This window comes from Strix aluco, chromosome 29 (assembly GCF_031877795.1).
Source record: "Strix aluco isolate bStrAlu1 chromosome 29, bStrAlu1.hap1, whole genome shotgun sequence".
Taxonomy (NCBI): Eukaryota; Metazoa; Chordata; class Aves; order Strigiformes; family Strigidae; genus Strix; species Strix aluco.
In genome coordinates, this window is record NC_133959.1 from 2,112,284 (window position 1) to 2,139,505 (window position 27,222).

Here is a 27,222-nt window from a genome sequence, read left to right on the forward strand (position 1 = left end):
GAGCCCCTCCCCTCCACGTGACGTCACATCCGGGAAGCGTTGCCATGGCGGCGGGCGCCCTCAGCGGCCTGGTCGCGGTGCTGGAGACCTACCGCGGCCGCGACCGGGTGGTGAGTGGCGGGAGCGGCCCGGCGGGGCCCTGTCCTGCCGGTACGGCCGGGCCCTCACCGGGCTGTGCCTCCGCAGGTCCGTGCGCTCTGCTATGGCTGTCAGCTGGCGGGCGGGGCGCTGGCCGGGCCGCAGGCCCCGCCATCCGGGCTGCCCGGGAGCCTCCTGGCTGTGTCGGCCCAGCTGAGCGCCTGCCGCACGGCCCTGCGGCTCTTCGACGACTTCGCCATGCTCAGCTACAGCTGCGGCTACGGGCTGGGCCCCAAGGTGAGCGTGGGGCATGGGGAGCACTGGCAGCCTCCCCGGCCACGCCGCAGGCGCCAAGGCGTGTCCCCCGTGCTCCCCGCAGGACGAGGACAGCCTGGTGCGGGGGCTGTCGGTGCTCTGCAACCTGGCCAGCCAGCTCTACTACCCCTGCGAGCATGTCGCGTGGGCGGCTGACGCCGGCATCATCCCTGTCGGCTCTCGGAAGTGGTGGACTCTGAGCACAGCGCTCTGGGCCATGTCCCTGCTCCTGGGCATCCTGCGGTAAGGCTGGCCGGGGTGCCGCAATCTGCGGTGGGAAGGAGATGGGCAGGGAAGGAATTCCCTGTAATCGGGCTAAAATGAAGGATCCTCTCAGCTGCAGAAGGGTGCTTTTCCTCATGGATGCAGTTAATGCTAGAGATAAAAAACCTCCCCCTTGATGCTACAGGAGAAATAACTCTGTTGTCTTGTTTTCAGATCCCTGAGAATCTTGTTCCAGTTAAGAAGAAAGCTGAGGCAGCACAAGCGGTATGACTGGGGGATGTGGTGTAGGGGAGAACTTTGTAGAGTCGGGCTGATGGTTGAACTCGATGATCCCAAGGGTCTTTTCCAACCTGAATGATTCTGTGACTTCCCTCCTTGGCTATACAGCTAATTTAACCCAAATATATCTGTTCTCATTTGTGAGCTATCGCTGATTATTATTCCATTATGGGCTATTGCTAATGTTATTTTTGCTTCCAACAGTACATCATCTCCTCAGAGTCAACAGGAAATGAAAGCCCAAGTGAAGGCTGAAGTCTTGAGCGTCCTCACAGACGCGGCAGATCTCGCCAACGCAATCCACTGGCTGCCTCCGGGATTTCTTTGGGCTGGCCGCTTTCCTCCATGGTTAGTAGGTCTCCTGGGGACCATATCTTCCCTGATTGGTATCTACCAAGCATCTAGAAGAGGAAATTCTGAAGCTGTATAAAACATAATTAAGCTTCAAGAGCCAAATTTTTACATGGCAAAAATACCTTTAGTGAGGCAGGGTGTATTTTAACTTTCCTGGGTGTCGATGGTTGTAATTTCACGCATCCTGTAATTGGGACTGTAGTCAAGATGTCTATTACAGAGAGGATTGTTTGAGTTAACAATTTTTATCACTCTTCATCAGAGAAATCTTTCAGGCGAATCCTCTGAAAATCAAGAAATCTTCTAGGATTGGTAAAATAGAGGGGAAAAAAGTCACTTCCATCCTTCCTTCTGCTGTCCCAAAAGACAAACACAATCCACCGGTGTTCACTGTTACTTAAAAGAGCACAAAGTCAGCATTGGGTGGAGAAACGGCCACAGTTCTGTCACACAAAACTCCCGAGGGATGGATCCTGTGACTCTGAGCTCCGGGCTCCACTCTTCGTGCCTCACCTGAACCAGGGAGGTGACCGGTATCGTGGAAACTTCTCCATCAGATATTTTGGTGTTTGAGCCCGGAGCAGATACCCAAGTGCGAAGAGGAGCAAACGGTTATTTTGTTTGTGATGGTTGTGTTTCTTTTGGAGGCGAGAGGGGGAGGAAATAGCAACTGTCAGCAGTGCCTCGCGAGGCTCTCTTCTAGTCTGTGTTGCTCGTTTTAAGGAGAAATACTCGAAATTTGAGACTTCCCGGGTAAATGAGAAGCAGCACTGAGCCTCCAGCTGTGCCTTTACAGAAAGCCACCGGGTGGAGCTCTTCCACCAGGCTCTGGCAGCAGCCAACGCACTTTTTTTTTTTTTTTTTTAAAATAGCAGCAAATTTATTAATCACTTTTCAAAGGAGCAATCAAACCAATGCCATGATGAGTTTTATGGTTGTATTTCTAGGCAGAGCCAAGAATAAACGAGGTGAATGCTTCAAAGGTGGCCTTGAGCAATCATTCCTTCTGATCACTGGGCAAACGTTCTTTATCTGCTTCCAGAAAGCTCCAAACAGCGCAGAGGCGACAGAAAACCTTTGTGCTGCGTTAGCTGCAGCTCCCCATCTGTTACCAGCCTTCCTTCTCCTGAAATAATTCAGAGCACCTGACTAACTGTCATGGAAATGCTTCTTTTGAAAACGGTTCTGCTTAGTCTGCGCGGTGCTCGTGCTCCCTGCAGCGCAGTACGCCGCACGCCGCCTTTCCGGGAGGTTTGACCTTTTTTTTTTGTTGTTGTTTTTGGTGCTGACAGGGGAAACTATCTCCTGCCTGTGGTCAAAGAGCAGCGCGAGGTCTTGATACTCTTTATCCTTCGCCCTGTCCTTGCTGTTTATCTGGACCTTCACCCCACAAAGGGCCCCAGAAGACGCCTCCCTGACTGCGCTCAGAATTTGGTGTCAGATTTACAGGTTTTGGTACAACTCGGAGCGTAGGCAGGTGTTATCTGGAAGAGGCTCTTGTTTTTCCTCCTGCCGCAGGTCTTGTGCCTGAACTGTCGCCACTGCCCAGCCCTATCACTGCAATTTAGTGGTTTTTAAGAAGAAATCGGATTTATCTCTTTGTATTCTTAACCTCGTTAAACCATTCCTTCAGATCACTCTCTCCTGCACAGCGTGGGACAAGGTGTAACTATATATATTTAAAAATATATATATATATTTTAAAAAGCAAATACACGCAGCTGTGCTGCCAAATTATTAAATCTCTAACCCACACTTTTAACGTAGAGAAAGGACGCTGTAAACTGATCTAAGCGCGTCCACTTCCTGCCTTTCCTCATCGAGCGATTTAATTTAAATCACAGCCAGCGAAGCTCAGCACAAACTGAGACGCACAAAGATAAAGCAAAATCTGGTAATTCAGAATTTCCGAAATTTTTCTGTGGAGTCGTTTTGGTCCCTGCTGACACACCGATGGTGGCTGCTGACCCTCCAGGGCAGCACTCGCTCTTTTTTAGCGCAACACCCTGCGCAGGCAGACCCCATCCTCCCAAAACCTCCTTTTTTTTGGTTGTTGTTGTTTTTTTTTTTCTCTTTTCTGCTGCGGCCATCAGGCTAACTCAGCTCCTGCTTTACCCCACGCAGGAAACATTTGCTGAGCAGGGATGGTTTGTTGGGGCCGTGACCTCCCTTTGTCAGCAAGCCGGGATCAGCTGAGCTGCTGATTCCAGCCCAGACCCCCCGTTCCTGCTTTTACGGCCCCTTTATGGCGGGGCAGCTCCACGGCCAAAGCTCCAGCCGGGCTTTATGACTTTGCCGTCCTCTTTTCGGCTGCCGAGGCCTCGCTGCGGGAGGGAACGCGGTTCCAGCCCCGGGAGCTGCCTCAGGGAGGGGAGGGGGGGCACAGGGCCCCGCTGCCGCCGGGCAGGAAGGGGTTAAGCGGCGGCGCACGCGCGCTGCCGGGCCGCGGCTCCCATTCACAAAGCCGGGAGGAGCGCGCTGATTGGCTGCTCGGCCGCGGGGGGGCGGGGCCGGCGGCGCGGGGGCCACGCGGCGGGGCGCGGCGGCGGAGCGGGGCAGCGCGGGCAGCGCCGGCAGCGCACAGCGACCCCCCCGCACCCTTCCCCCGGTCCTGACCGGGGCCCGGCGGGGCCGCGCTCTGCCCTCGCACCGGCGTTTGGGCCGGGACCGCCCGCAGCCCCGTTTCGGTGTTCGCTGGGCGAGCCCCGCCGCTGCGGGACGCCCCCTCCGAGCTTCCCTTCGCCGTCGGTCGGGCACCGTGCTCCCAGCGCACCCCCGCCCGTCCCGGTCCCCGGTGAGCGCGCTGCCGGGCTCTCCGTGCTGCTTTTCCCTTGGCGAGCAGGCTCAGCACCATGTCGGTCAGCAGCCACGAGAACCGGAAATCTCGCTCGAGCTCCGGCTCCATGAACATCCACCTTTTTCACAAACCGGGCCACGCCGACAGCCTCCTCACCCACCTCAACCTGCTCCGCAAGCGGCACCTCTTCACCGACGCCGTGCTGCGGGCGGGGAACCAGACCTTCCACTGCCACCGCGCCGTCCTGGCCTCCTGCAGCCGGTACTTCGACGCCATGTTCAGCGGGGGCCTGAAGGAGAGCAGAGACGCCGAAGTCAACTTCCACGACTCCCTCCACCCCGAGGTGCTGGAGCTGCTGCTGGATTACGCCTACTCGGCCCGGGTGCTGATTAACGAGGAGAACGCGGAGTCTTTGCTGGAGGCTGGGGACATGCTGCAGTTTCAGGACATTCGGGACGCTTCGGCCGACTTTCTGGAGAAGAATCTCTACCCTGGGAATTGTTTGAACATGCTGCTGCTGTCCGATGCCCACTGCTGCGAGCGGCTGCTGGAGCTGTCCTGGAGGATGGCGTTGGCCAACTTCACTTCGCTCTGCAAGACCGAAGATTTCCTCCGCCTGCCCAAAGACAAGCTGCTGGAGCTGGTGGAGAGCGAAGAGCTGGAGGTAGAGGATGAGACGTTGGTCTACGAAGCTGTTATAGGTTGGATCCGATACGATTTGCCCCGACGCCACGAAGTTCTGCCCGAGCTGCTGCGCTCCGTCCGCCTGGCCCTTCTGCCCGAGTCCTACCTGCGGAAGCAAGTGGCCTGCGAGAAGCTGGTGACCAGCCACAAGCTGGGGGAGGAGATCGTGGCCGACGCCGTACGATGCAAAATGAAGATCCTGCAAAACGATGGCCTGGTGACGGGGTGCTGTGCCCGACCCCGCAAGGTCAGCCAGGCCCTGCTGCTGCTCGGTGGCCAGACCTTCATGTGTGACAAGATTTACATGCTGGATCACAAAACCAGCGAGATCATCCCTCGTGCCGACATCCCGAGCCCTCGTAAAGAGTGCAGCGCCTGCGCCATCGGGTGCAAAGTGTACATCACCGGCGGCAAAGGCTCCGAGAACGGCGCTTCCAAAGACGTCTGGGTTTACGACACCCTCCACGACGAGTGGGCAAAAGCTGCTCCCATGCTGGTGGCGCGGTTTGGCCACGGCTCCGCTGAGCTGGACCACTGTCTGTACGTGGTGGGGGGTCACACCGCCATGAGCGGCGCCTTCCCGGCCTCTCCCTCCGTCTCTCTGAAGCAAGTCGAACACTACGACCCGCAGCTGGACAAATGGTCCTTGGTGGCTCCTCTCCGAGAAGGCGTAAGCAACGCCGCCGTGGTGGGAGCCAAGATGAAGCTCTTTGTTTTCGGTGGCACCAGCGCCAACCAGGAGAAGCTGCCCAAGGTGCAGTGCTTCGACCCCTGCCAGAACCGCTGGACGGTGCCTGCCAGCTGCCCCCAGCCCTGGCGATACACGGCCGCCGCCGTGGTGGGCAGCCACATCATTGTCATCGGCGGGGACACGGAGTTCTCCGCCAGCTCCGCTTACCGCTTCCACAGTGACACCTTCCAGTGGTCCAAATTTGGGGACGTCACCGCGAAACGCATCAGCTGCCGCGCTGTTACGTCGGGTAACAGACTGTACGTGGTGGGGGGCTACTGCGGGGCTCAGCGCTGCAAAACGCTGGACTGTTACGACCCATCATCCGATACCTGGAGCAGCGTCACGACGGTGCCTTATTCCCTCATCCCCACCGCCTTCGTCAGCACCTGGAAGTACCTCTCTGCCTGAGTCACGGTGTGGTGAAGAAACTGGAAGGTAAATAGTTGCGGATCAACCCAGAGCTCCTCTACGTAACTTTGCGCTGCACAAGGGTTAAACCCCGAGGGGCGCGTGGATCTGGAGTTGTCCTAGTGAGCACCAGGTCCAGAAATGTGCTTCCAGGCTGGTAGTTTGGGAGCTAAAACCCTGCAGGAGAGAGGGATCGACTCCTTAGGTGCTGAAATGCTGCGGGGAGAAGATTAGTATAAATAACGAGACACTTAACGTGGCATCCGAGCCCTTCCACTGAGCCTCGGCCTATGCAAAGATTTTGGGGAATGCTTTCTGCGAGGGGGATTGGGTGTCGTCCCTGGTACAGAAAGAGCGTGGAGTCGGTCATTATGTTAAGAGGGAGACTGGCTGCAGGAGCTGGGGGAGACCCCGCCGTGCCATGGGGGACTGGCTGCTGCTTTTAGCGCAGCCGCCTCCTCCTGGTGCCACCACTAATCTGCTTGTGGCACCCAAATGTCTTGTGGGATGTGAGGGATGTGAGCTGGTGCCAGGACAGGATTACAGCTGGGATTTAGTCCTAGAATGGTTGGTAATTGCATTTGTAAGACAAGCCCTGTCTACATATAAACACAGGGTTTCTCCGCTTCTAACTATTCTCTGGTGTCCCTTTCATGCCATTTCTTTCCTGCTACACAGCAATTAACTTTTTAAAAATTTGCAGCTGGAATTAAACCTTTTTAAAGGCTTTTGGCAGAAAAGATGCCACTGAATCACAGATCCCTGCAGGTTTTTTCTTTTCCCCTTACAAGAGATACACTACCCAAATGGGCTTGTTTAATGTAATAAAATATCCTGCAATACCTATAGAAAATTCCTGCTGTAGGGGAAAACACGCAGCAGTCACTCCATGATAAGAGCGTTGGGGGTTTCGAGGCCTGGGGAGTGTTCTCGGGTTTGCTGAGCCCTGATCTCACAGTACCTCCTTCTGCATTACAGGCTGCACACCTGATCTTGCCAGTGTCTCACCTCACTGAGGACCCCGACCGAAGACACGGGCAGAAGGAGAGCCTCCTCCCACCGCGGGAGCCTGTGAACTGGGTGCCAGCCCTGGTGCTCGTTAGCATCAGCAGGGCCCACGGCACCACGGCTTTGGCTTCAAACTGCTTCTGTAAATCCCCTTCATTCAGACCAGGGCGGGGACGGGCGCGGAGGGACCTCCTTGGGCTGGCAGCTTGTGCTGTCCCTTGAGATGGTAAAAGGTTTCCCTGTTTTCTCCTAACTCGTGTGATCTCAGAGCAGGAACCAGAGGAATATTTTTTACTTCTTTGATTGAATATTTTGTTTTAAGTGATATTTACTAGAAAGGACAAAGGAAGCTCCTAAGTAACCAGCAGCAGGCTCTGGACTGTGCTGCTGTCTGCTGTGACTTGGAATGCCGGCAGCACCAGAGGCAGTTGCCTGAAATGCCTTAACACGTGACAGTACTTTGCCCATGGGCTGGTTCTGTATATTATTATTATTATTTTTTTTTAATACAGGAGTTGTGTGTGTTTATTACTCAGCCTGGAGCTGCTTCAATAAATCTGAATAAAATCCACCGTGTCCCTTGCCTGTTCTGTGTGCTTAAGCTGCAAGTTTTCCCAGCCCACACCTGGACTAATATTTAGCAAAACAGCAAAGAGCAATTTTATGAGTCCAAACCTTCATCAGCTGGAGAGGGCTCAGATCTTCCCATAGCTTTGTAACACGGGACTTAGGAAAGCTCAGGTCCTGTACTGCCTTCCAGCTTTGAAGGACACGCAAATCTATTTAAAACTCCAAAATTAAGCTATTCTCTGCCCTTACCCTGGTCATTTTTGCAGAGCTGGGTTTCCTCACTGCAGAAAAGAATGGAGGAAAGCGCTGCCACATCTCTCCCCGAGGGCTGTGTGCTCTGGGCCCTGCTGCAGGTGGTGGTGGGGGCAGCAGTTGGGAAGGAAAAGGTGTTGGGGGTGGGAGGTGCGAGACAGGAATAGGCATGGTCAGAGGAAACAGGCATCGAAGGTGCAACCAACTGTCTCACCACAGAAGCATGGTTTGGGTGTGATCCATTATTCAGTTTCAGAATTAAATAAATCAATGTCACAACCCTTCCTAGCTGCTAGTATAGGCAAGAACTGGCAAGACTGGAAGGAAGCAAGCTGCCCTGCTGCTGGTGGCTGAAGCAGATAAACTGACTTCATTTCCATCCTGTTTTCTGATCCTTTGCCATTTTCAGCCCCCAGGCTGGGCCTTTTTTCATTTACCCTTGTGCTGACTCTCCATCGCTTGCTGAGCCCAAGGGGAGGCTTGTGCACCAGGGTGCAGGGACACGAGCCCAAAGCCAACCCAGAGCACCACGGGGCCCTGCAAAGCCAACACAGAGCACCACAGGGCCCTGCAAAGCCGGCCCGGAGCACCACAGGGCCCTGCAAAGCCGGCCCGGAGCACCACAGGGCCCTGCAAAGCCGGCCCGGAGCACCACAGGGCCCTGCAAAGCCGGCCCGGAGCACCATGGGCAGCAGCATCTGGAGCGTGGGTCAGCTCCCAGGTTGGCCACACTCGCACACGCGAGTGCAGGCAGGCAGGTGAGTCTGCAGCCCAGGGGAAAGTCACAGCACAGGACACAGCCGGGACTAGAAGCCAGCAGGAAGCATCTCCATCCCCGACAGCGAGCACGGAGCTGCTTCACCTTTATCATAGCTACAGCTATTCCTGAGGGTCGGACAAAGTCCAGCTTTGCTCAGCAAGTCCGAGGAGCGGAGGTTTCATTCATGGCCGTTTGAGCAACAGCTGTTTTATTTATGCTGCCAAGCAATCGAGGTTGGCTCCCAGCCACATCCGCCTTTTGCACCAGGGACAAAGTTGCTTCTAGCAACGTGGGTCTCTGTCTGCCCCCTGCTCCCGGCGCTGGGATGTTATCTGAGCCACGCTCACGGCCTTTTCAGCCCGGGGAGCGAGTGGCCCTGCTGCTGAAGCCTTTGTGAGCGTCTGTGAATTGTTTCCTCATTTCAAACTCCGCTTAGAGCTCTCAGGGAAAACCAGCACTTCAAGCACACCTGGGCTTGGCTGCTCCACGGTGGCTCCCCACTGCTGGCAACAAAGACAGCCAGAGCTGCATTTCATCGCCTTCATCCTCCTTCATCTGGCAGAAAGCCCCGTGCTGTCCCTCCAGCTCCACCTCCTCCTGGCAGGAACCAGCTCCCGGCACAGCGGGGAGCACCCCTGGGCAAAGTTAGACACCTTTTACTCTTGCGTGCTTGACTTCGTCCCAACAGACCTGTTTTCCCAGTTTGACATTTCCACGCATCGATCCACTCGCTGCTTCAGCACCCGGGCCAGAAGATTTAGTCCAACTGGGCTGCAGGTGAAGTTGCTTTAGGTGTTAATTTGGTTACCAGGAGAGAAATCCTCCTGAATTAATAGAATTCACTTAGAATCTTGACCCAGCTCAAACCTAGGCCTCTCCTCCTAGCCCAGAACCCCACTTTGTGGCTGCACCCCTCCAGCTGCAGGAGCTGGACCCCAGCCCACAGCTGGAAGAAGCACCACATACGGGCATCGTTAGGCTCGAAGCCAAAACAATCTGTGCGCCGTCGCTCTCCCAGGCGATGCTCCTCTTCTCACACAAAGCCCACAAGCCACCACAGCCAGAGAAATACAACCTCAGCCTGACCCCCCCTCCCCCCTGGCCACAGGACAGCCAGCCAGCGTTGATTTTAAGCGAGCGATACCGCTTCTTGCGTTCGTAGGTGCTCAGCAGCCCCTGTGGATGGCCAGTGATTGTCAATCACAAAAAACCAGCACAGCATTAACTGAGAAATTCCCTTTTCTGGCTGAGATCGATACTGACCATTCAAATGTTCTGCAGTGCCCCCAGCACACATCTAGCGAGGAACTGGAGTCCACGCTGCCGTTACATGGCAGCCCAGGAAAAACAAAGCACTAACGACACACGGTGTGATTTTTGTCCGTGACTTCAGGTGTTCTAGAAGGGGAAAAAGGACGTTACACATCCAGCTGTCTGAAATCCCCTGAAAGAGCTGCATATCGTGTCACTGAAATCGGGAATAAAACTCCTCAACGCTGGGTTTCGCAGTAACGAGCAGGCATTACTTTATTCAGCCAGGGACATGAGGGAATTGTTCCACCTAACCTGTCCACCGTCTGTTGCCTCAGCCGAAGCTTGGATCACTCTGTTAACATACGTATGCATTAAATTTCCCAGAACTAATTATCATATCTACATAGTCATTACACTTGGGTCTCCAAGGGGCTTCCATGGGGTCTTTGGCGGTCGTTAGTTCTGTGTGTTACAGTTCTTGATTACTCATCTAGTTCTGAGAGTTTTCTTAAGTACCTTCCAAGATACGGCTGCTTCGCTGAAATGGCGCAAACTGTCCTTGCTGATTAAATTAGTAACTATCTTATAACAATTAATCAGTCCTCTGGGATGGCTTCAGGTCTGGCAACGCTGTGCCCCATACAGTGAAAAGGCACCGACTGCTGCTCTGCCATGGGTGAGGCACAGTCACGTTGCAGTGAGGATTTCTCGTGCCCCCGTGTACTGGAGCTCCGTAACGAAGTGATCCCGGCCCTGTTTGAGCCTCTCCTGTGCGTGTGACACCATCGCAGAGCCAGGGACCGTGCGTCGCACACTGCAGCACTGCCAGCTCCGAGAGGGTTTGGCTTTTATCCTCTGCCAGATCCCACGGGCCCAGAAGCAGCAAACAAGGCCAGGCCCCACAGCCCCTGTCTGTGGAGCCTTGGGCTGGCCCCATCGCTGGGATGAGAAATTAAACCGGATTCGAGTCACAGGGGTGAGGAAAGGGAGAGGCAGAAACCAGCACATTCCCACTGTCGGAGCACGCTGCGGAGCCAATATCCTTTGTGCATGTTTGTCCTCAAGCATCTGGTTTGCCGATGAATCTCAGATGCATGTATGGGAACCATCAGTCCTGTCTCACCCACATGAAAGAGGAAGGTTTAGCATAAAGCTGGTCATTGCCTATGGCCTCCGAGTGATTCATCCAAATAGAAAGAATGTGGTTTGGGTTTCGGGTTAATTAGCTACAGATTTTAAAGAGAGACAAGGCAGGGCGGAGCTGCTGGAATACTGGTATGAGCAAGTTAACAGCTCTGAAGGCACCGCCACCCGTCCTGAAATCACACCCTCTCCTGAAATCACACCCTTCTTGTGAAGGGAGGAGAACGTGTCTCACAGAGGAGCGTTATCAGTGACGCTGTCAGTCAAGGTGTTTGCCATCACCGAAGGAACGTCTGCCCTGCTGCTGCGGCAAGAACCGGAGCGTAACACAGAAACACCCCCGCTCCTTTGAACACCGATGGCAGCAGCAGCACTCAACTTCCAACAGATGCAAATTCTGCCCAAGATTTAAACTTGCCCCCGCTGAGCTCTGGGCTGCTGCAGCCGGTGGGAATCTGTGCTGCAGGAATCCCTCTTGGCCACGTTAACCTGGGATCTCCCTGATCCTGGCTCTTCTGTCCCTGTAGAAACAATTCCTACGGGTCTGACACGTGTTACGGCTGCAGGAAAGTACAGTGCAATTAGAAAATAAAAATTACACCCACTGCTGTGGAAGCAGCTCCTTGTAACTTCGGTCCTAGACTGTCCCTCTCAGTTGTCCCCCATGAAATCACTTTGATTCCACCTCTTGCTGCTGAGAAGTATTTAGAAATGGACGTGAAGTTACTCGCCCTGTGACAAAGCCGGTGAGGTTGGAAAGCGCACAGAGGCAGTGACCTCCAGCGGCCACTGCGGCTCCGCTCCCTGGGAGCTGAGCAGAGCAGAAGCAGATGCAAGAAATACTCTCTTAAAGGAAGTACAAGCAAAAGCTTATACACACACACACACTTTAAAACTTCATCTGCTAACACGTCAGTTCGTAACTTCCCATAAAGATCAAGTATTTTAAACACTGGTGTGCGTAGAGGTTTTTGATTATTTACATATGTTGGAAAAAAGTAGAAAAACTTGTGTTTTTCCAATTGAGTTCCAGTTTGTGCCGCAACCCAGATGTCAACCGCACTTCAGAGACTGAAAAACGCAGACTGCATTCTACCGACTCCTGGACAGAAAGAGCCTGGGTGCTCCAGAGGTGCTTTGATGGACACAAAGACGTAGCGCGGCGCAAAGCGATTCCCAGACTGCACCACTGGTGCTGTCACACCCAGAACTGGCCGAGGGTTTTCCTCAACGCTGGCTACAGCGCAGGATTCCGATGATAAAAATCATACGTCTTCCTCCGAGAGCACCGATCCAAGTCCCAGTTCTCCCACTCTCCCCCCAGTTTTGCATCTGTTCTAATCTCTAGAAATTATTCGAGGCTACAGCTTTTGGGCTAGCTTGCCAGTGTGCCACAAGTGGGGATTTCACCAGGAAACACAAGTTGCTGACTGCGGAGCTGGGAAGCACTGCACCAGCCAGAGGCTATGGGATGGTGCTGGGAGCAAGGGCTGCCAAATTGGCACAAGCACTAGGGAGAAAGTTTCTATTTTTGTTATACTTGTTCCAAATGGGAACCGATACTGTCTGGGACAGAGCCAGGCATGTCTCAGACTGGCACCGTGCAAAGTACCTACAGGCTAACAGAAGCAACTTTAAGCTCCCTCTCTCAGTAGTGTGCTGAGTTCAGACATTTTGAGACCTGCTGGTTTGTTCCTCGGGCGCTCACCTCACGGGCAAGGTCTGCAGCTACTGGTGTCCTCCAGCCAACACCTCCTGTGCTCCGGTCCCTCCTCTGGAAAACGGGCAGAGTTTTGTTCCTACGGCACGTTATTTCTGTCCAGGGTAGAAAATGAGAAGCACGTGGGAAGTGGCTGCTGCTTTGATCTTCAGTTCAAATAGAAAATAATAAATAATTATATATATATATATATATATATAAAGGCAGTCAGTTTTTAAATGTTTTTTTTTATTGCTAGAAGTCGGTTTCAGTCCTATTGCAGCTCTGAAATCCTTCAGTGGAGAAACATTGCAATCATTGTAAAAATCATTTGGTGTGCTAAGATCAAGTTTACAATTAATCAAGAGTGCACAATTCAACAGAATATTAACATTTAACCATCAACTTTACAAATAAAATAGACTACAAAGATGCTGCTACTGCAGTATCAACAGTAAAGGAATTATTTACAATGTTTACAGCCTAACAAAAAACAAAACCAAATGCTTCCCCAACAAAATGGTCAATTTAACCATGGACCATGATTATTTATTAAATCTTTACAGTGCAAGGTGGGCCTAGAAACCAGACCTAAGACTAAAGAGCATCAAGAGAGTTCACAGCTCTGAGTGAGATGCACGCAGTTATGCCAACAGGATCTACTTTCATGAGAGATTTCCTTCCAAGGTACAAACAGAAATGGAATTTGAAATAAACTTTTCTAAAGTGCTCCAATTTCTTTCAGTACAAAAATATAAAAAACTGATTTATAAACATGGCACAAATGGTATGAACCAGAGCTCACACAAATGGTATCTGATGAATAACATGCAGATGGTAAATGATAAAGAGCCGCCAGTGGTTACAAAGATGTTGGGTCTGGCCTCGAAAGAGAGCAGGGGAAAAGGGTTTTCTTTTACCTATTCAGCAAGAGGGTCAGGCAAGGATAGCACATGCGTAACCTGGCGTTAAGAAGACTTTTTTCTTCTTGTAAATGCGAGAACTGCTGGGGAAGACAACAAAACGCTCCCTATTCCCTTGCACAGGGGCACAACACACAGGGACTCCACCGAGCAGCACCGCGGAGCCTCAGCTCCTATTCTGCTGAGTTGAACGTAGAAGTGAAACGAAATATGTATTTTTAACCCTTTCCTAGTTTAAGTTTCAACTTCCATTGGAAATGCAAATGACAAACACCAAGTTCCATGTATGCAGGATCATCTGACTATTACTCAGAAAGACAAAGCTGTCCGCAAATTATTTAGAATTACTCCTACCTTTGCAGGAATGCTATTACCTTGATGAGCAAGCATCTCTAGAAATACCAATTCTTCTGCCTCACATTGAGAAATGATTAGCGATCTCAATTTGTGGGACATGCCACAACTACAATCCACAGACAGCACAGCTCAAAACTAGGAAAGCATTTACAGCACACACAGGGCAGATGTGCTCAGCGCTAGTGAACGTGGAGGGATCCTCAGTCTGGAACACAAAACGACCGTATTCCAGATGGGAAGGGAAAGAGGAAGCATCCTGTACACCAGAGTTAAAATTGAAAATCAGAACCATAGAAACAGCCTCTACATTGCAACATCACAATATTAAAGGACAAACATGACAATCATTTTAAGGCTGAGACACAGAGCAAAGAAGGCAGTTCAAAGCTCGTGCTGTAATTTCCTCCACACCCCAGCTCAGAAAGAAGCCAAAAGGCACCTGGGAGGCACAGAATTTTGAACTGTCTAGTCCTCAGATACCACTTAAAAGGAAACATTTATCTGAAGTAATCAAAAAGTCAAATGGAAAGGATATTACTCAGAATCAACAGCAGGTTACTTAGCCCAGGACACAGCAGTATTTTGCAATCTAATTTGCCCAGAAAAGTTACTTTTCTAGAAACGAGACTTGAGTAAAGAGTCCAAAACTAGTTCACTCAACTGGAGTGATTTGATAACAATTTCACAGATTCAGTTTTGCGGAAGTGAAAGGATGACCCATTATCCATTTAAAGGAAATCTTTCACTTGCTTCCCTCAGCCTTCTACAGATAATTTTATCATACTCTGGTACGGTAAACTCTGCGCTAGCAAGGACACGATCAAGCATTTGCTAATTCTGAAACCTTCTCCAAGCTGGGTATGGAACTAACAGGAAGCCACATGAATACCTGGTATGGCACTTAAATTCTGACCCAAGGGAAAGGAGCTGCAGTCCCTATTCAGGGCGAAAACAGTTTTCATAAAGCTAGCTGCAGCTAGACACGTGTACTGAGGACAGATAATGACTTTTAAGGTAATTTCTCAGTTACAGATTGAAGACCCATATTCCACAGAGCTTCTGGGGTGCTGAACCAACAGCCTAGCTTGTAACAGTCCTGGGTCCATTTGCTAACAGCCAGAACTTATCCAAAGCACTGCTGGCAACGAGTATGAAAACAGGTACGTTTAAGTTAAGACATTCAAAGAAATGAGACCTCACTGCAGACTTTATTTTCTAGCTGTCACTGTTCTATATCTGAGTTCCTTCATTGCACAGAAGAAGAAAGTAGTCAAATGAACACCTTCAGTCCATAGAACACTGTCCCGTACTTTAGGGCAGGCACAAAATTAAACCAAATAAATGTTTCCAGAAGTTGTTTTCAAATACCCAGAGACACCCCTCTTTGGTTGAGGTGGTTTATTCCACTGATGTAACCTCACTTTAGGCTAAAACTCCTAAAAACCTGGTACTTTAAGGCAATGGGGGCATAGAGTTTTCACTAGGAGTGGCCCAAAGCACAGCACGAAGGAGTGACCATACTGTGCATTCTTGCTGCTTCACTGTATGTTTACAGGAGAAATTACACGGCCATCAGAGATGACTGGAGTCTCCACATCAGCCGACTGAAAAATCCGTCCTAAAGAGCTGCTGGATCTCACACGCTGGCTTGATCAGAAGTTCCTTTGATTTTAAGAAGAATTCTCCTCCATTCCAACCTAGCTTTTAGGAATGCACAAAATGAGTATAATGTAGAACTAGGTTCTAACCATCAACACCGTATCACAACAATGCAAAAATCACTACGTTCCCCATTCTGTTTTCTGCCAATCTCACCACTGATAATCTCTGTCAGTTCTGCAATGCTGATGATTTACCAAGCAGCCCTTTGGTATTAGTGAAGTGTGTCCAATTTCACAGTAATAATCTCTTGGGGCTGGGGGAGCATCGCCAGTCTGGTAACAAGCCAGACGGTTTGGCGTTTCCTCTCACCGAACTCAGTGCCATTGCTTCAGGTTTATACCACTATCATTTAGCAAAGAAAAGACCCTTAAATCCAAGAAGCATTGCAGCAAGGAGTGCTTGCTCCCTAAGACCAATTCAGTATTTTGTAGCGTATCTTTCCCCTCTCACACTGACCAGTAAATTTGGATTTTTCAGTTTCTTGTCTGAAGACAATAACCCAGATTATCATCACTGTATCTTCTGCTGAAAATTTATAACGTTGCTTGCACTGTAACTACTGAAATAATTTTAGAACTTTCAAGCAAAGCGAAGTTACAGTCTTAGAGAACATTACTAACATCGCATAGGGCCTAACCACTGAGACAGCAGGACTTGAGGAGACTGAGAAATTGCCATTCGATGCCGTTGCCAGACGGCCGGATGGAGAACTGACCAGGCATTCCATCCACTGGTGCTAAAAATCACTTTAAGCCAGAGTTAAACGTATGAAAAAACTATTATCATTCATGTTCTGAAAGGTATTAACCCAAGTTTTTAAGCTCTGAGATACTGATTTCTTTAATTCTGTAATACCCTCTAAACAATCTCTCCGCTGCACAATATATCTGACTGCTCACATTCAGCATACACTGGAATACACATCCATAGGGGATGTGTGTAACGAAGAACAGAGACACAGAGTGAAGTAATACAATACAACAAAATGACTGTGCAAATTACTACAAAGGGAAATAATGCCTTTTGAGCAGAACACTTAACATGTCACCACCATTTCATGATTAAGAACTGACCCATTTAACAAGAGGTATCAAAGCTGGTTTAGCTGTAAGCAGCTAACCAACACAGGTTTAGCTAATTTTTTTTTTTTAATTTTAAAACCAAACAGTTCTTATTCCCTTCATTCCTGACACAGTGCTGCAGAGAAGCCTCTGCAGTAACAGCAGCTTTGATATCTTCTGGTACTTGGAGTAAAGTCCCAACAAGTTAACAGACAAACAAAAGATGCAGAAAATTTAGGATTAAACAAGACAATAAATTACTGCATTCAAACGCTTCTTATACACGTCTTCAGCAAAGAACAAAATCCAAGTCTCTAAGTTCATTCTGAACCAACTCATGAGTTTTGCTCAGGAACCTGCGCTGCTCTCACTAGCATGGAGAGCTACCCAACGTGTCCAAGGAGACAGGTATCCTGCTGCAAGCTGACGGCCAGTGAAATGTGCATTTAGTCCAGCTCTTCATTACCATTGTACATCCTGACATGTCCAACCCTTCTCATGCCCAAGCAGGTGGAGCTCCTGACCCCCTGAAGACTCCCTTGAGCAGCTTACCTTCTCTTCCACCGTACCTGGCACTGAGCACGTGCTCCACTGAATTCACTAAAACAGAGACGCTGCTCTGGCTCCTCTGAGCAGGTATCACAATGTCTGTCACGCCTGGCTGTAAGGAGACCGGCTTCCTAGTCAACTAGTTATCAACACACTGTTAGCATAATCCATTCCTGACCATGTACCTGTGAAAAAGGATTTAAAAATTCGCAGCCATTTTGAGGCACACTACTAAAACTTTTTACATAAAAATCCAGGCGGTTCAACATCAACCATAACAATTTACAAGATGGTGCCCACAAAGAGTGTACATTCTCCAAAAAGAACACATTACAACAAATGGCAACATTTTAATATGCTCTGAATTTATGTATCTATGCCATATGTCAATACATTTCCATGTTTGGAGAATTTAAAAGCAAAATATTACTACTACGCCCTCATTCTGAGCTGCTGGCAGAGAAGCCAACAAAGTAGAACAGTAATCCTGGTCTGGTACTTGCTAGTAGGAATGGGGTGGAGATGAAGAGACATCCATGTCATGTTTCTGTCACGTTGAATACTGAAGCCTGAGTTCTTAAAACAGTATGTTAGAAGATTAATCTTTAAATGGAAACAATTAGAAGAAAATGACATCTTCTTTGCTGGTATCATCTTGCACATTTAGCAGACTCGGCTGAGAGGTCACCGGGGTCTGAACGTGACCATTATTGGGCTTGAATAGGTTCACTGAGGCAGAGGAAAGTGCTTCCGGCTGAGCATCTGTAGGGCCATACAATTCTACAGAAAAAAATGGAAGACAACATATTCATGACACAGCACAGAGAGCCTGATGCATTTCCATGGACATGCAAGTTGGTGAAGACATACCTGGCTGGAACACAGCGGTCTGGCTGCTGGGAAGGACTGGACTTGCTGATCGTCTGCCCCTCAGGACACCCTCCTCTCGTCCAACAAGCCTGGGGGGTAGCAGCTGCTTCTGATCAACAGATGCTAAAGAAAATATTTTACAAATTAGTATTTGAGGCTAGCAGTGCTTCACAGATTTCACTGTTTCACGCTGGGCCCCCAGTACTGACACCTTTGCCTATCCAAGGAAGCTACTGTACCACAAAGAGCCGGCGCTTCTGTCGCAAGTTACTTAAATCTTCTCTTCAGCTGTTTAGACCACAAATACTTTCTCTCTCCTCTTCCTTGAGGACTTTAATTCAGTTACTAGCAGCCCCTGACAACCACAGACTTAAAATCTAGTATTATACAGCCCAGCAGAGAAGAAAAAAATCTTTGTCCTTTGCATTCAAATAGCAATGGCTATTTGTGCTACTTTTAACACGCAGAACCGTGATGAACTTTTGTCTCTGCTCTCCATCTGTCTCGCAGCTGCTCAGCAGCAGAGTCCGTTGATTCTGGTGTTACAGCCCGTCAGTTGCTTAATTTCAACAATAAAAGCAATTCATGAAACGGTTACTCTGGATCCAAAGAACTACTCTCAGTGCACATTCCTTACACGTCACAAAACCCAAATTCAATACACAGTATTTTGCCTCTGGTACAGAAAGTCTTGTTCCATTTTATTCCAAGATCTACATGTGGGCATAACAAGCATGCATCCCACTAATGCTCATGAGAGAATAGAGACCAATATATTTGTGTTTTTTCTGGAATTTATATGAAAGGTATAAAACACCATTAAGTACATTTCCACGGCAGAGAGCATTATGTAAGAGCTATTAAAAAGAAACTTGGGGAGATGTGGTATTAGAGCTTTATTTTCCCATTTACCAGCATTTGGTATTCAGGGTAAGAGGATATTAGGCTTCATTTATGTGCAAAAACATAAGCAAGTTTGCAATTGTACTAAACTTTAGACACAGAGACAGACTTTTCTACAGTGAGCAAAAGACTTTCCCCTTCCCCTCCCTAGACAGGTTTGGCCCCGAGTCCACTATAGGAGCACAGGCCCAAGTGATGGGTAAGCTTGCCAAGTCTGAATCCTACACAAAGCTAAAAAAGATCATTTTGTAACTTAAAATTATAGGTCATTCTCCTAAGCTGGCAGTAAGGCTATTTTAAGCGGTAGAGAAAAAGTGGTTTTTCCTGTGTCTGTCATGGGCAAACATCACTACTTTAGTACTCAGCAGTTAGCAGCAGAAATTACACTATGACAGGGTGACTTTATTTTTGCTTGCTTCTATTTCTGACAAAATTAGGCCCTTTCAATTCTACAACACACACAGCATCTCAATTCTGGCCAGGAAATCTGTATTTAATGACTGACTCGTGCTAAGAAAGATAGAGCATTCAATGTCGCTATAACTCTGGACAGAGAGTGAGAAAAGGTTAAGCCAGCCTCAAAACATTTCACCCATGCAGAACAAGCCTTTTTTTTTTTTCCCTCTATTTTCCCTTAACACTACACTTAGGTGAGAAGATTTTACATCCAGGTTTACAACCTCTCACCATCATTCTGTCCCGCTGGATTACAGAACTCCATTTTCAACATTATGCCTTTGGGCTGTATTTTCAAGTTAAATAGTAGACACATGTAACTCCTAACTTAGGATTTTAAGAGCCTACTAACTGCAGTAAGCACACTAACAATTTGGAGCATATTCATTTCTGGGTTCCATGTGGGTAGCCAGAGGTTTAAGCTGCAGTGTTCTGCCTCCCTGTGATGCTGGCAGAGATCAGAAATGCATTTAAATACACTTACCTGAACTGTCTGTCCTATGAGATGCTTTGTTCTTCCCACCTTTCTCTTTGCTTCCTTTTGTAAAAGTGGCCAATTTAGTAGGAATCTGCTGCTGAACTGCAGCTGGCTTCTGTATTTGATTAGTTGCACTCAGGAGATGTATTGGCACTTCATTCTTCAGCGCAAGAACGGGGCGATTCTCCAGGGTGGTGCTGTCCCTGCGAACCAAGTCCGGCCGTTCCAGGTAATCCATCCCGGAGACGCTCACTCGCACAGAGGCTTTCAGGACGGGTACAGATGGTTCCACCCCTTCTCCATTGAAGCTAACAGAATGACTTAGCATCTGGTTCTACGTGAGGAAAAAGGCATTCTAAGTCAAACGGGTATTTTTACTCTCTCGGATAAAATGAGGAGAGACCACCCTCAGCTCTGAAAACATAAAGCACTTTCTAGTGGAAAATGCAACAGGTTAGACGAAGCCCAAAGCGTGCTGGCAAATGGAAGAGCAAGATTACAAGCCCTTGAACACTGAAAAGAGCCTCAGCCGCTCCAGACTGCTTAATATTGCACCCAGCACAGGAACGCAGAAGCACACTGCATTAGGTGATGGCAGGACGGACAGAAAGCAGGACTTTAAGACAGTAACAAATGAGCCCGTTTATTCAGACCCCAACCTTCACATTTTAAAACACAAGAAACGTTTTTAGAATCAACTGTACAAAATTCTATCAAGGCAGCACCCCTGCAATCACCTGCCTGCCATAGGGCAGTTCCTGTACTTAAAAAAATCCTCAGCCAGTCACGTTCAAAAATAACTTATTCTCTGTTGCTATCTTTCTAAAAAAATTTTCTCATTACCAAACGTCTGGGTGGAATTTCACAGAGAGTGGGGAACTGCCAAGCTCTGGGCTCTGACAGTAGCTGTCACCAGCTATTTCAGATGACAGTTCAAGGAGCCCAGTGAAAAGCAAACATGGGTTAGTGCTGCAGAAAGGGGCAAGCAGGTTAACAGAAATAAAACTCCAAGAAAGTGAATTCCTCACCTGTCCCATTTCCGGGGAGAATGTGCCTGACACTGTGTTCTGCTTCTTCAGCTTCCTGAGCTGATCTAGACGCTCCTTCTCTCTCTCAACTGCTCTCTGAGCTTCCCGCAGCCTCTCTAGGTCATGCTGATAGGCCTCTCGCTGCCTCTCGAGCTCTTCCCTCTCCTGATTCAACTTCTCTCTCAGCTGCCGAGTCTCCTCTTCACGTTCCTGCAGTTGAGCTTCCGTGCTTTCAAATTCCCTCTGCTGCCGACTCCTCTCCCGTTCCAGGTGTTGCTGCTCCAGCTTCAGCTGGCTCTGGAGTTTCTGTACATTCATCAGTTCTTCTCTCTGTTTTTCGAAGTTCCGCTGTTTCTCCTGCTCTAGCAGCAGATTGCCTCGGGTAGACTGCAGCCGGTATTGCTTCTCTCGGTCTACCATGGTGGCTCGTTGCATCTCGATGTAGCTGTCCTGCTGAGATATCACTGCCTGGAGGGGAGGTAAGAATTTCAGCATGAAACACATGGGTTCAAAAAACATGCACAGTTAAACAAAAGACAACAGCATCTACCAGATTAAATCGCAGAGACTTCTACCTTCAAGAGTAGATCTAACTGCCAGCTTGTACCGCCCATCACGACCGACACGATACTGAAGATGGCTGAGCAAATAAATTATGCTTCCATATGGCAAAATTAACATTTCTTGCACCTAGAATTATTACTCTGAATCCAATCAGTCCAAATATTGCCAATTGCAAGGTTACAGTAAAAACAAGTAATACATACACACACGTGTATGTCAACAACAGTTTTAAGAGGAAGTGAGCATGGAGAGCAGACAGAGCTCAAAGTAGCAGAAGAATTGCATTTAAGTGAGCAGGAAAAAGGAAACAATTACTTAAGACAAGAGATCTAACACTTCCTTCAAAATACCAGACACAGTGTTTGTTTCCTGGAGTCTCAGGTCTTAAATTCTGCACTTCACTCTAGCTTTAGGGGATATTTTCAAGGTAGCTCATCTCCACACTTGCATAAATTTTATTACGTTTAACGCCTAACAAACCGCTTGGATGTAAATAGTGGTTTACCTGAAGACTGGAGAGCAACTGTAACAGCGTTTGTATCCTTTGGACAAGCTGAAGAGGAGGGGAGGCAGAGGGAGAGAAAAAAGACATTAGACACTTGAACAGAGCTCTGTTTTGATGCATTAAGACTCTTTTTTTCTTTTTAAACAGTGAACATAATCAATGGTATCTATACAAAAACACACACAACGGAAGCACGGCTACAAGAGTACTCTAACGCAGTAACAGCCAATAAAGCAATAGGCTAGCATGATGAATTTTGGTATATTAGTCCTTGCAGTGATGTAAATCAGCGCCCAGCAAATCTCAGTGGGATGCCAGGGAGCAATCTTCATCATGTTTTCTTCACATGATCACTTCTTCCCATGCTCCAGCACTGAACCACTACACAGGTACAGCACTCACGGAAGATTCAGAGGCCGGTTCTGTCAGTGAGCTGAGACCACACGATCCCTCCAAAGATGCAGGGGAAGCAGTCAACCAGCTTTGACACGTGTATCTACATACCCAGAACCCATCTTTGTTTTCTAATGGCACTTTTATCTCTGCATTCGTAATGTGTTTGAGTCATAAGGTACAGGCTGTTAATGTGCTTGTGGTTCCACAGACAAAAATACTGAGCTTTTCGGTGGGTTTGTTCATTTTGGTTTTGCATGTTATTATTATAATATAGCTATTTGCCATTAGATTTCCTACCAGCAGAAATAACATACCTGAGACTCTATGGTGAGCTGAAGACCACTGCTGTCATCCGGCCTTGTCACATCACACTAAAAAAGACAAAACCAACACCTGCGCTAGAGACACTTGTTGGGCATTGGAAGTGCTGCCAGAACAAGGTGGGAAGGTTCATCTCATCAGGGAACAGCGTTTACGGCTGGAGCAGAGATTGCTCCCATACACTGAAGGACACGTATCAAAAATAGTTAAATCAGAGGCCAGGCTGATACAGATGCATGGTGATAAAGCTAGTGTTAATGGTACAGCAGCAAATGAACAGATATAAAACCAAATTATCATGCATCTCAAGTGCTAAGCTATCAGCTTGCCCCATAAAACATCCTCAACTGAGTGGAGTAATTTGACAGACCTCTGTTACAGCCTAGCCCTACCAGCTATTATGACTTTAACTTTGTGAGATTTGTTCTGTCAACATTAGTATGAAGAGGAACATGAGGAAATGCATTTATATCACGCATAAGGCAAACATACGGTTTGAGATCCTTCTTCTGCATCAGAAGGGAGGTCGTGGAGTTGCACATCTGAACTTACTGCAGGGCCTCTCCAGTCCCACTGTCTCTGGTCACCACCACTGTTCTTCCTAAAGCTACCAGCTGAAAGAGGAGTGAAGTATGAGTAGCTCACACCGGCACCAGGCCTGTGAAAACTCATTGTATTAACAGAGCAAACAGAAAAAAATTGCGACTTTGAAGTTAGAACCAATATGCAACTGCATGGCTTCTCCATGCTGATTCCAAGTGGAAGAGCAGACAACACTGACGAGTAGCACTGCTCAAAAAAGTATAAAAACTTGAGGAGAGTGGGTTAAGATAAACAGGGAGAGTAAGTTCAAATTACGTTATACTATTTTTAAGTGAAGCAACCACAATGTGTGCATGAAAACGATCGTCTGTGGCTACCAGAATTGCAAGCTTGTAATATGGAATACTTGTCAGTAGAAAAATTCTATTCAAAGCAGCACCACTGTAAGTGTGGAAGGAGGTAGAGATGGAAACCATACCGCATGACACGCCTGTAGTATGACAGACATATAGCCTTTCAGAGACAACAGAAGGTATTCTAGAGATTAACAACCAGTGAAATAAAGACCATTTCTCAATAAATGCATAAAGCGAAAATGGAGATAAATAGTATCTAGTATTTCCACTCACTTCATTAATTAACTGATAAATCATCTGTGCCAAAAGGACAATTTATATTATCTAAGGATTCAGCAACCCTTTAGTGACTGTGCAGATTCAAAAGAAAGTGGAAAAAAGTTTCAAGATTCAATAATAAAAGCAGGCAGCTGAATTTAAATTTCCTAGGTTTTTAGGTCAAGCTTATTTTTTTCAACAAAATTAAAATTCTGTGTGAAATTGTGATAATTAGGAAGTATGGGTTAATGTAATGCTCTTAGCATAACACTGAGAGCCCTACTCTGCTCTCTAGTGTTGGTATCAGAAGCAAAAGATACAACAGGCTAATACACACTAGAAATATGCTCTTGTCCTCCTTTCAGAGCCTGGTGAAGCTTCCTTATACCAGAGCCTCACTTAATTCATTGTTCTTATCTCATTCTCTGAAACACAGTGAAGAGCTAAGCAGCTCAGAAAAATGCTGAATCTTCCCTTTCTTACATTTATTTGAAATTGAGGGACTGCTGTCATATCCTCCAAAGGTCTCTGCTCTCCTGGGGAGTCCCAACCCAGAGCAATCCTCAGGCTGACAGGATCCACTGCCTAAGTGAGTGAAGATAAGGTTCTGGAGATTTTCAGCTAGAAAAGAGCAGAACATGTCATGTAAACAGCCATGTCTGTGCAGTGAGCCAAGTGCATCATGCTAACAAGTTCAAAAAAAAATTCAACCATCAAGTACATTGAAAGATCGGACAATTTGAGAGGTTTCCTGCAGTACTGGTGAATTTCCCTTCATGACTAGCTCTTTATGACAGGCTCTGCGTATTGCACATATAAAGATGACCTCTTCCTTGATTGCAAGTTAGATTATTGAGCCTTGAGTGTTTAGGGGTTTTTTTCCAAAATAAAAATTATGTTTGTGCTTATTTTCTTTTAAAATATACTATCTTTAGATAGGCTATTTTAATATATAACCCTCATACAATATTATATTTCAGGACTGGTGTATTATTAGAGCACTCAGTTACTCCTCTGAATAGACTCATCCTAACACTCCACCGGTTGGTCCTTAAAAATATAAAAATCCAAGGTGAGAAGGTCCTCTACCTAAAAACACCGGTACACTTTACCTATCTTGCAGATTGGTTCTGAAAATAAGGAAGTCTGAACAGTGTTACATAAAAGTATTATGTTACTACAGGATGGTTTTCAGGACCTGTACTTAGATCCTATGTGCTTATCCCCACCCCTGCACCTGAGGGAACACATTCCCACAGTGCATTTACCTTCTGTCACTGCGGACTTCAAGATCACCTCTCCTTGCAGATTTTCTGAGATATCCCCCCGAAGAAGTAGCTTAGATCGAGAGCCTTGGGAATGGTCTTCAAACCCATTCATTTCAGACATTTCTAGATAAATCTGTTGCTTTTCAGTTAGACTTTGCATAATCAGGTCGTCTTTCATGTTCAAACGCTCTAAAGGAAGAAACAAACTCAGTTCTGCCTTCCTAATCACTGTCAGAGTGTAATGTTCAATTTGGAAGATTATTATTCATTTCAGAGCATCAAATGCAAAGATATAATTAACAGTTAAGGGGAAAACTCATGGAGCATACAAAGCTTATTAGACTTATTTAACTTAACTATTTCATTATAATCTTGCACTACCTTGAAAGACTTATGAAGGAGAAACTTGATCGTGTGATAAAAGAATAAGACAGGCATAAATCACAAATGATGCTGAGGAGCAGTTCAGGGAATATATAACTAAGTCATTACCCTGAAAATCTTTCAACTTAGCAGCTCTTGCTTCAGCCAGCCTCTTCTCTGCTTCAGGTTCATTAAATGTTCCTCCTTCTTCATCAGGACAGCTGTGCAAAGTGGGAGACAGATACAGGTTTGATTTGCACATTAGAGAACTTAAAACCATCTCAGGATTCAACCTGAAGCTTTTGCCTAGGATGTGGTTTATCTTGTGTGTCAATCTTCCTCCCTTATCCAAAGCCCTATGGCATTTGACATCAGCGAATCAATTTTTTTGTTTATTTTTAAAAATAAAGCAGAATAAAGTCTTTGGCTGCCTTTTTTTTTTTTTTTTTTTTTGCATCTTTATGAGTGGCTTCTTCCCAACGAACACAGAATCACACACTTTGGTCTTATGAAGAAAGTTTAGGGATAGTCAAATGGATTTTTACAATAAATTTACACCTATGAGTCTTACGAAGAGACACAGATGAGCAAGAAATCAAACCCTCCCACGTTCACTCATCATTTACCTTTCTACAGCTCTGCGGATGTGTGTCATCCAGGAATTCCTCTCCTCTTTTGAACCTGTGTGAATTTCATACATTTCTGGTCCTTTTAAGGAAGCGCTAATTAAGAACATTGCCTTTTCCTCATTAGCTACTTCTCTTACAATCAACTTTTGCAATGAGATAACTGGTGGTTTAGAGTCCTGTAAAACAAAACAGAATTTATTGCACTACATTATACACATTCTTTAGGGTTTGTGCTCCCTAGCTCCCTGTCCTCCTACTTATACAAGGCCACCATGAGCCATAACATCACGACACTGTAACTCTATTGCTGTGGCCTCTTCACATGACACTTTTGACACTGTCATCATCAACCACAGCTAAAACATGGAATGAAGAAGGTACGTTTCAAAAACAAGAGGTCTCAGTACCTGATTGAATATTAAAGCATCTATCAATTTAAGGACCTGAGGATTCCCACTAGGTCCCAGAAGTCAAGAACAGGCTCAAAACCAAAATTTGAAAAAGAAAACAAAAGCCTCAATGACACAAGTGAAAGAAAAGAACAGAAGGAAGTGTTAGAAGTTCTAAGTAGAAACAAAAACTTGACAGAGAGGTGTTACAGTGTGCCATCAGGCCCTGTGAATAATAAAACAAGGTGACAGATAGTATTGTCTAACTAAGGATTAACTGGATTAGCTGTCAGTCTTTGCAATGAAAGTAAATTTACAGGAGGGATATTACTTACTAAAAACCTATCTATGCTTCACATAGCATAGGTCCAATATATGCAACCTAGAAAGATCCTCCCCAGAAAAAAAAAAAAAAAAGCTCTTTTTAACTGCTGAACCTTCACAGCATAATCTAGTGATGATAAGAAGACCAAGCTGTGAAACAAACATCAGGAACACCAGGTTATGCCAACTGCTCTGAGCCACTGTACTGCAATTTAAGCCATCAACAGAGGTCACTGGAAAAACAGAATCACCGAGAAGATCCATCTGCTCCTATTGCTTGATTTATGTATGGAGAGTGATATCTACATTTCAAATAAACTGTATACATACAAAGATGCAAAAAATTGCTAAATCTACAACTGTAGAGCATTTTACTGGAGGGGGAAAAAAAAAAACAGATCAGCTTTTAGGGACTGTCATAAGCAACTGTATGGTATGTGCTCACAGAAAAGTTACTAGG

At 47.2% G+C, this 27,222-nt stretch overlaps 2 protein-coding genes across 5 annotated transcripts in view; one reads left to right on the forward strand and one right to left on the reverse strand.

Annotated features, from left to right (window-relative positions):
• Window positions 1-34: 34 nt before the first annotated feature.
• Window positions 35-7,450, forward strand: LOC141916331 (ectoderm-neural cortex protein 1-like). Of its 2 annotated transcripts, XM_074808706.1 has the most exons (7): window positions 35-110; window positions 187-375; window positions 458-636; window positions 832-882; window positions 1,102-1,245; window positions 4,094-5,900; window positions 6,852-7,450. In XM_074808706.1, exons 1-6 carry the CDS (start codon window positions 45-47, stop codon window positions 5,871-5,873), a joined length of 2,409 nt encoding a protein of 802 aa, XP_074664807.1. In that variant the 5' UTR covers window positions 35-44; the 3' UTR covers window positions 5,874-5,900; window positions 6,852-7,450. The 2 variants fall into 2 exon arrangements, with proteins under 2 accessions (XP_074664807.1, XP_074664808.1); XM_074808707.1 differs by lacking the exons at window positions 458-636; window positions 4,094-5,900; window positions 6,852-7,450 and having other exon boundaries at window positions 1,102-1,290.
• Window positions 7,451-12,787: 5,337 nt separating this feature from the next.
• Window positions 12,788-27,222, reverse strand: part of ARHGEF18 (Rho/Rac guanine nucleotide exchange factor 18) — a 52,658-nt gene continuing 38,223 nt past the window's right edge. For all 3 annotated transcript variants that reach the window (XM_074808460.1, XM_074808459.1, XM_074808461.1), the window contains 11 exons: window positions 26,047-26,225; window positions 25,550-25,641; window positions 25,058-25,246; window positions 24,273-24,410; window positions 23,125-23,246; window positions 22,626-22,682; window positions 21,916-21,963; window positions 20,847-21,314; window positions 19,825-20,152; window positions 17,982-18,104; window positions 12,788-17,891 (listed from right to left, as the gene is read on the reverse strand). In XM_074808460.1, coding sequence (XP_074664561.1) covers window positions 17,731-17,891; window positions 17,982-18,104; window positions 19,825-20,152; window positions 20,847-21,314; window positions 21,916-21,963; window positions 22,626-22,682; window positions 23,125-23,246; window positions 24,273-24,410; window positions 25,058-25,246; window positions 25,550-25,641; window positions 26,047-26,225 — 1,905 coding nt within the window. In that variant the 3' untranslated portion in view covers window positions 12,788-17,730. The remainder of the gene's footprint in view (window positions 17,892-17,981; window positions 18,105-19,824; window positions 20,153-20,846; window positions 21,315-21,915; window positions 21,964-22,625; window positions 22,683-23,124; window positions 23,247-24,272; window positions 24,411-25,057; window positions 25,247-25,549; window positions 25,642-26,046; window positions 26,226-27,222) is intronic.

Coding starts and splice junctions, on each gene's coding strand:
- LOC141916331 (XM_074808706.1), top strand. CDS start 45: ATGGCGGCGGGCGCCCTCAGCGGCCTGGTCGCGGTGCTGGAGACCTAC. Junction 111..186: donor ACCGCGGCCGCGACCGGGTG/GTGAGTGGCGGG, acceptor GTGCCTCCGCAG/GTCCGTGCGCTCTGCTATGG. Junction 376..457: donor GCTACGGGCTGGGCCCCAAG/GTGAGCGTGGGG, acceptor TGCTCCCCGCAG/GACGAGGACAGCCTGGTGCG.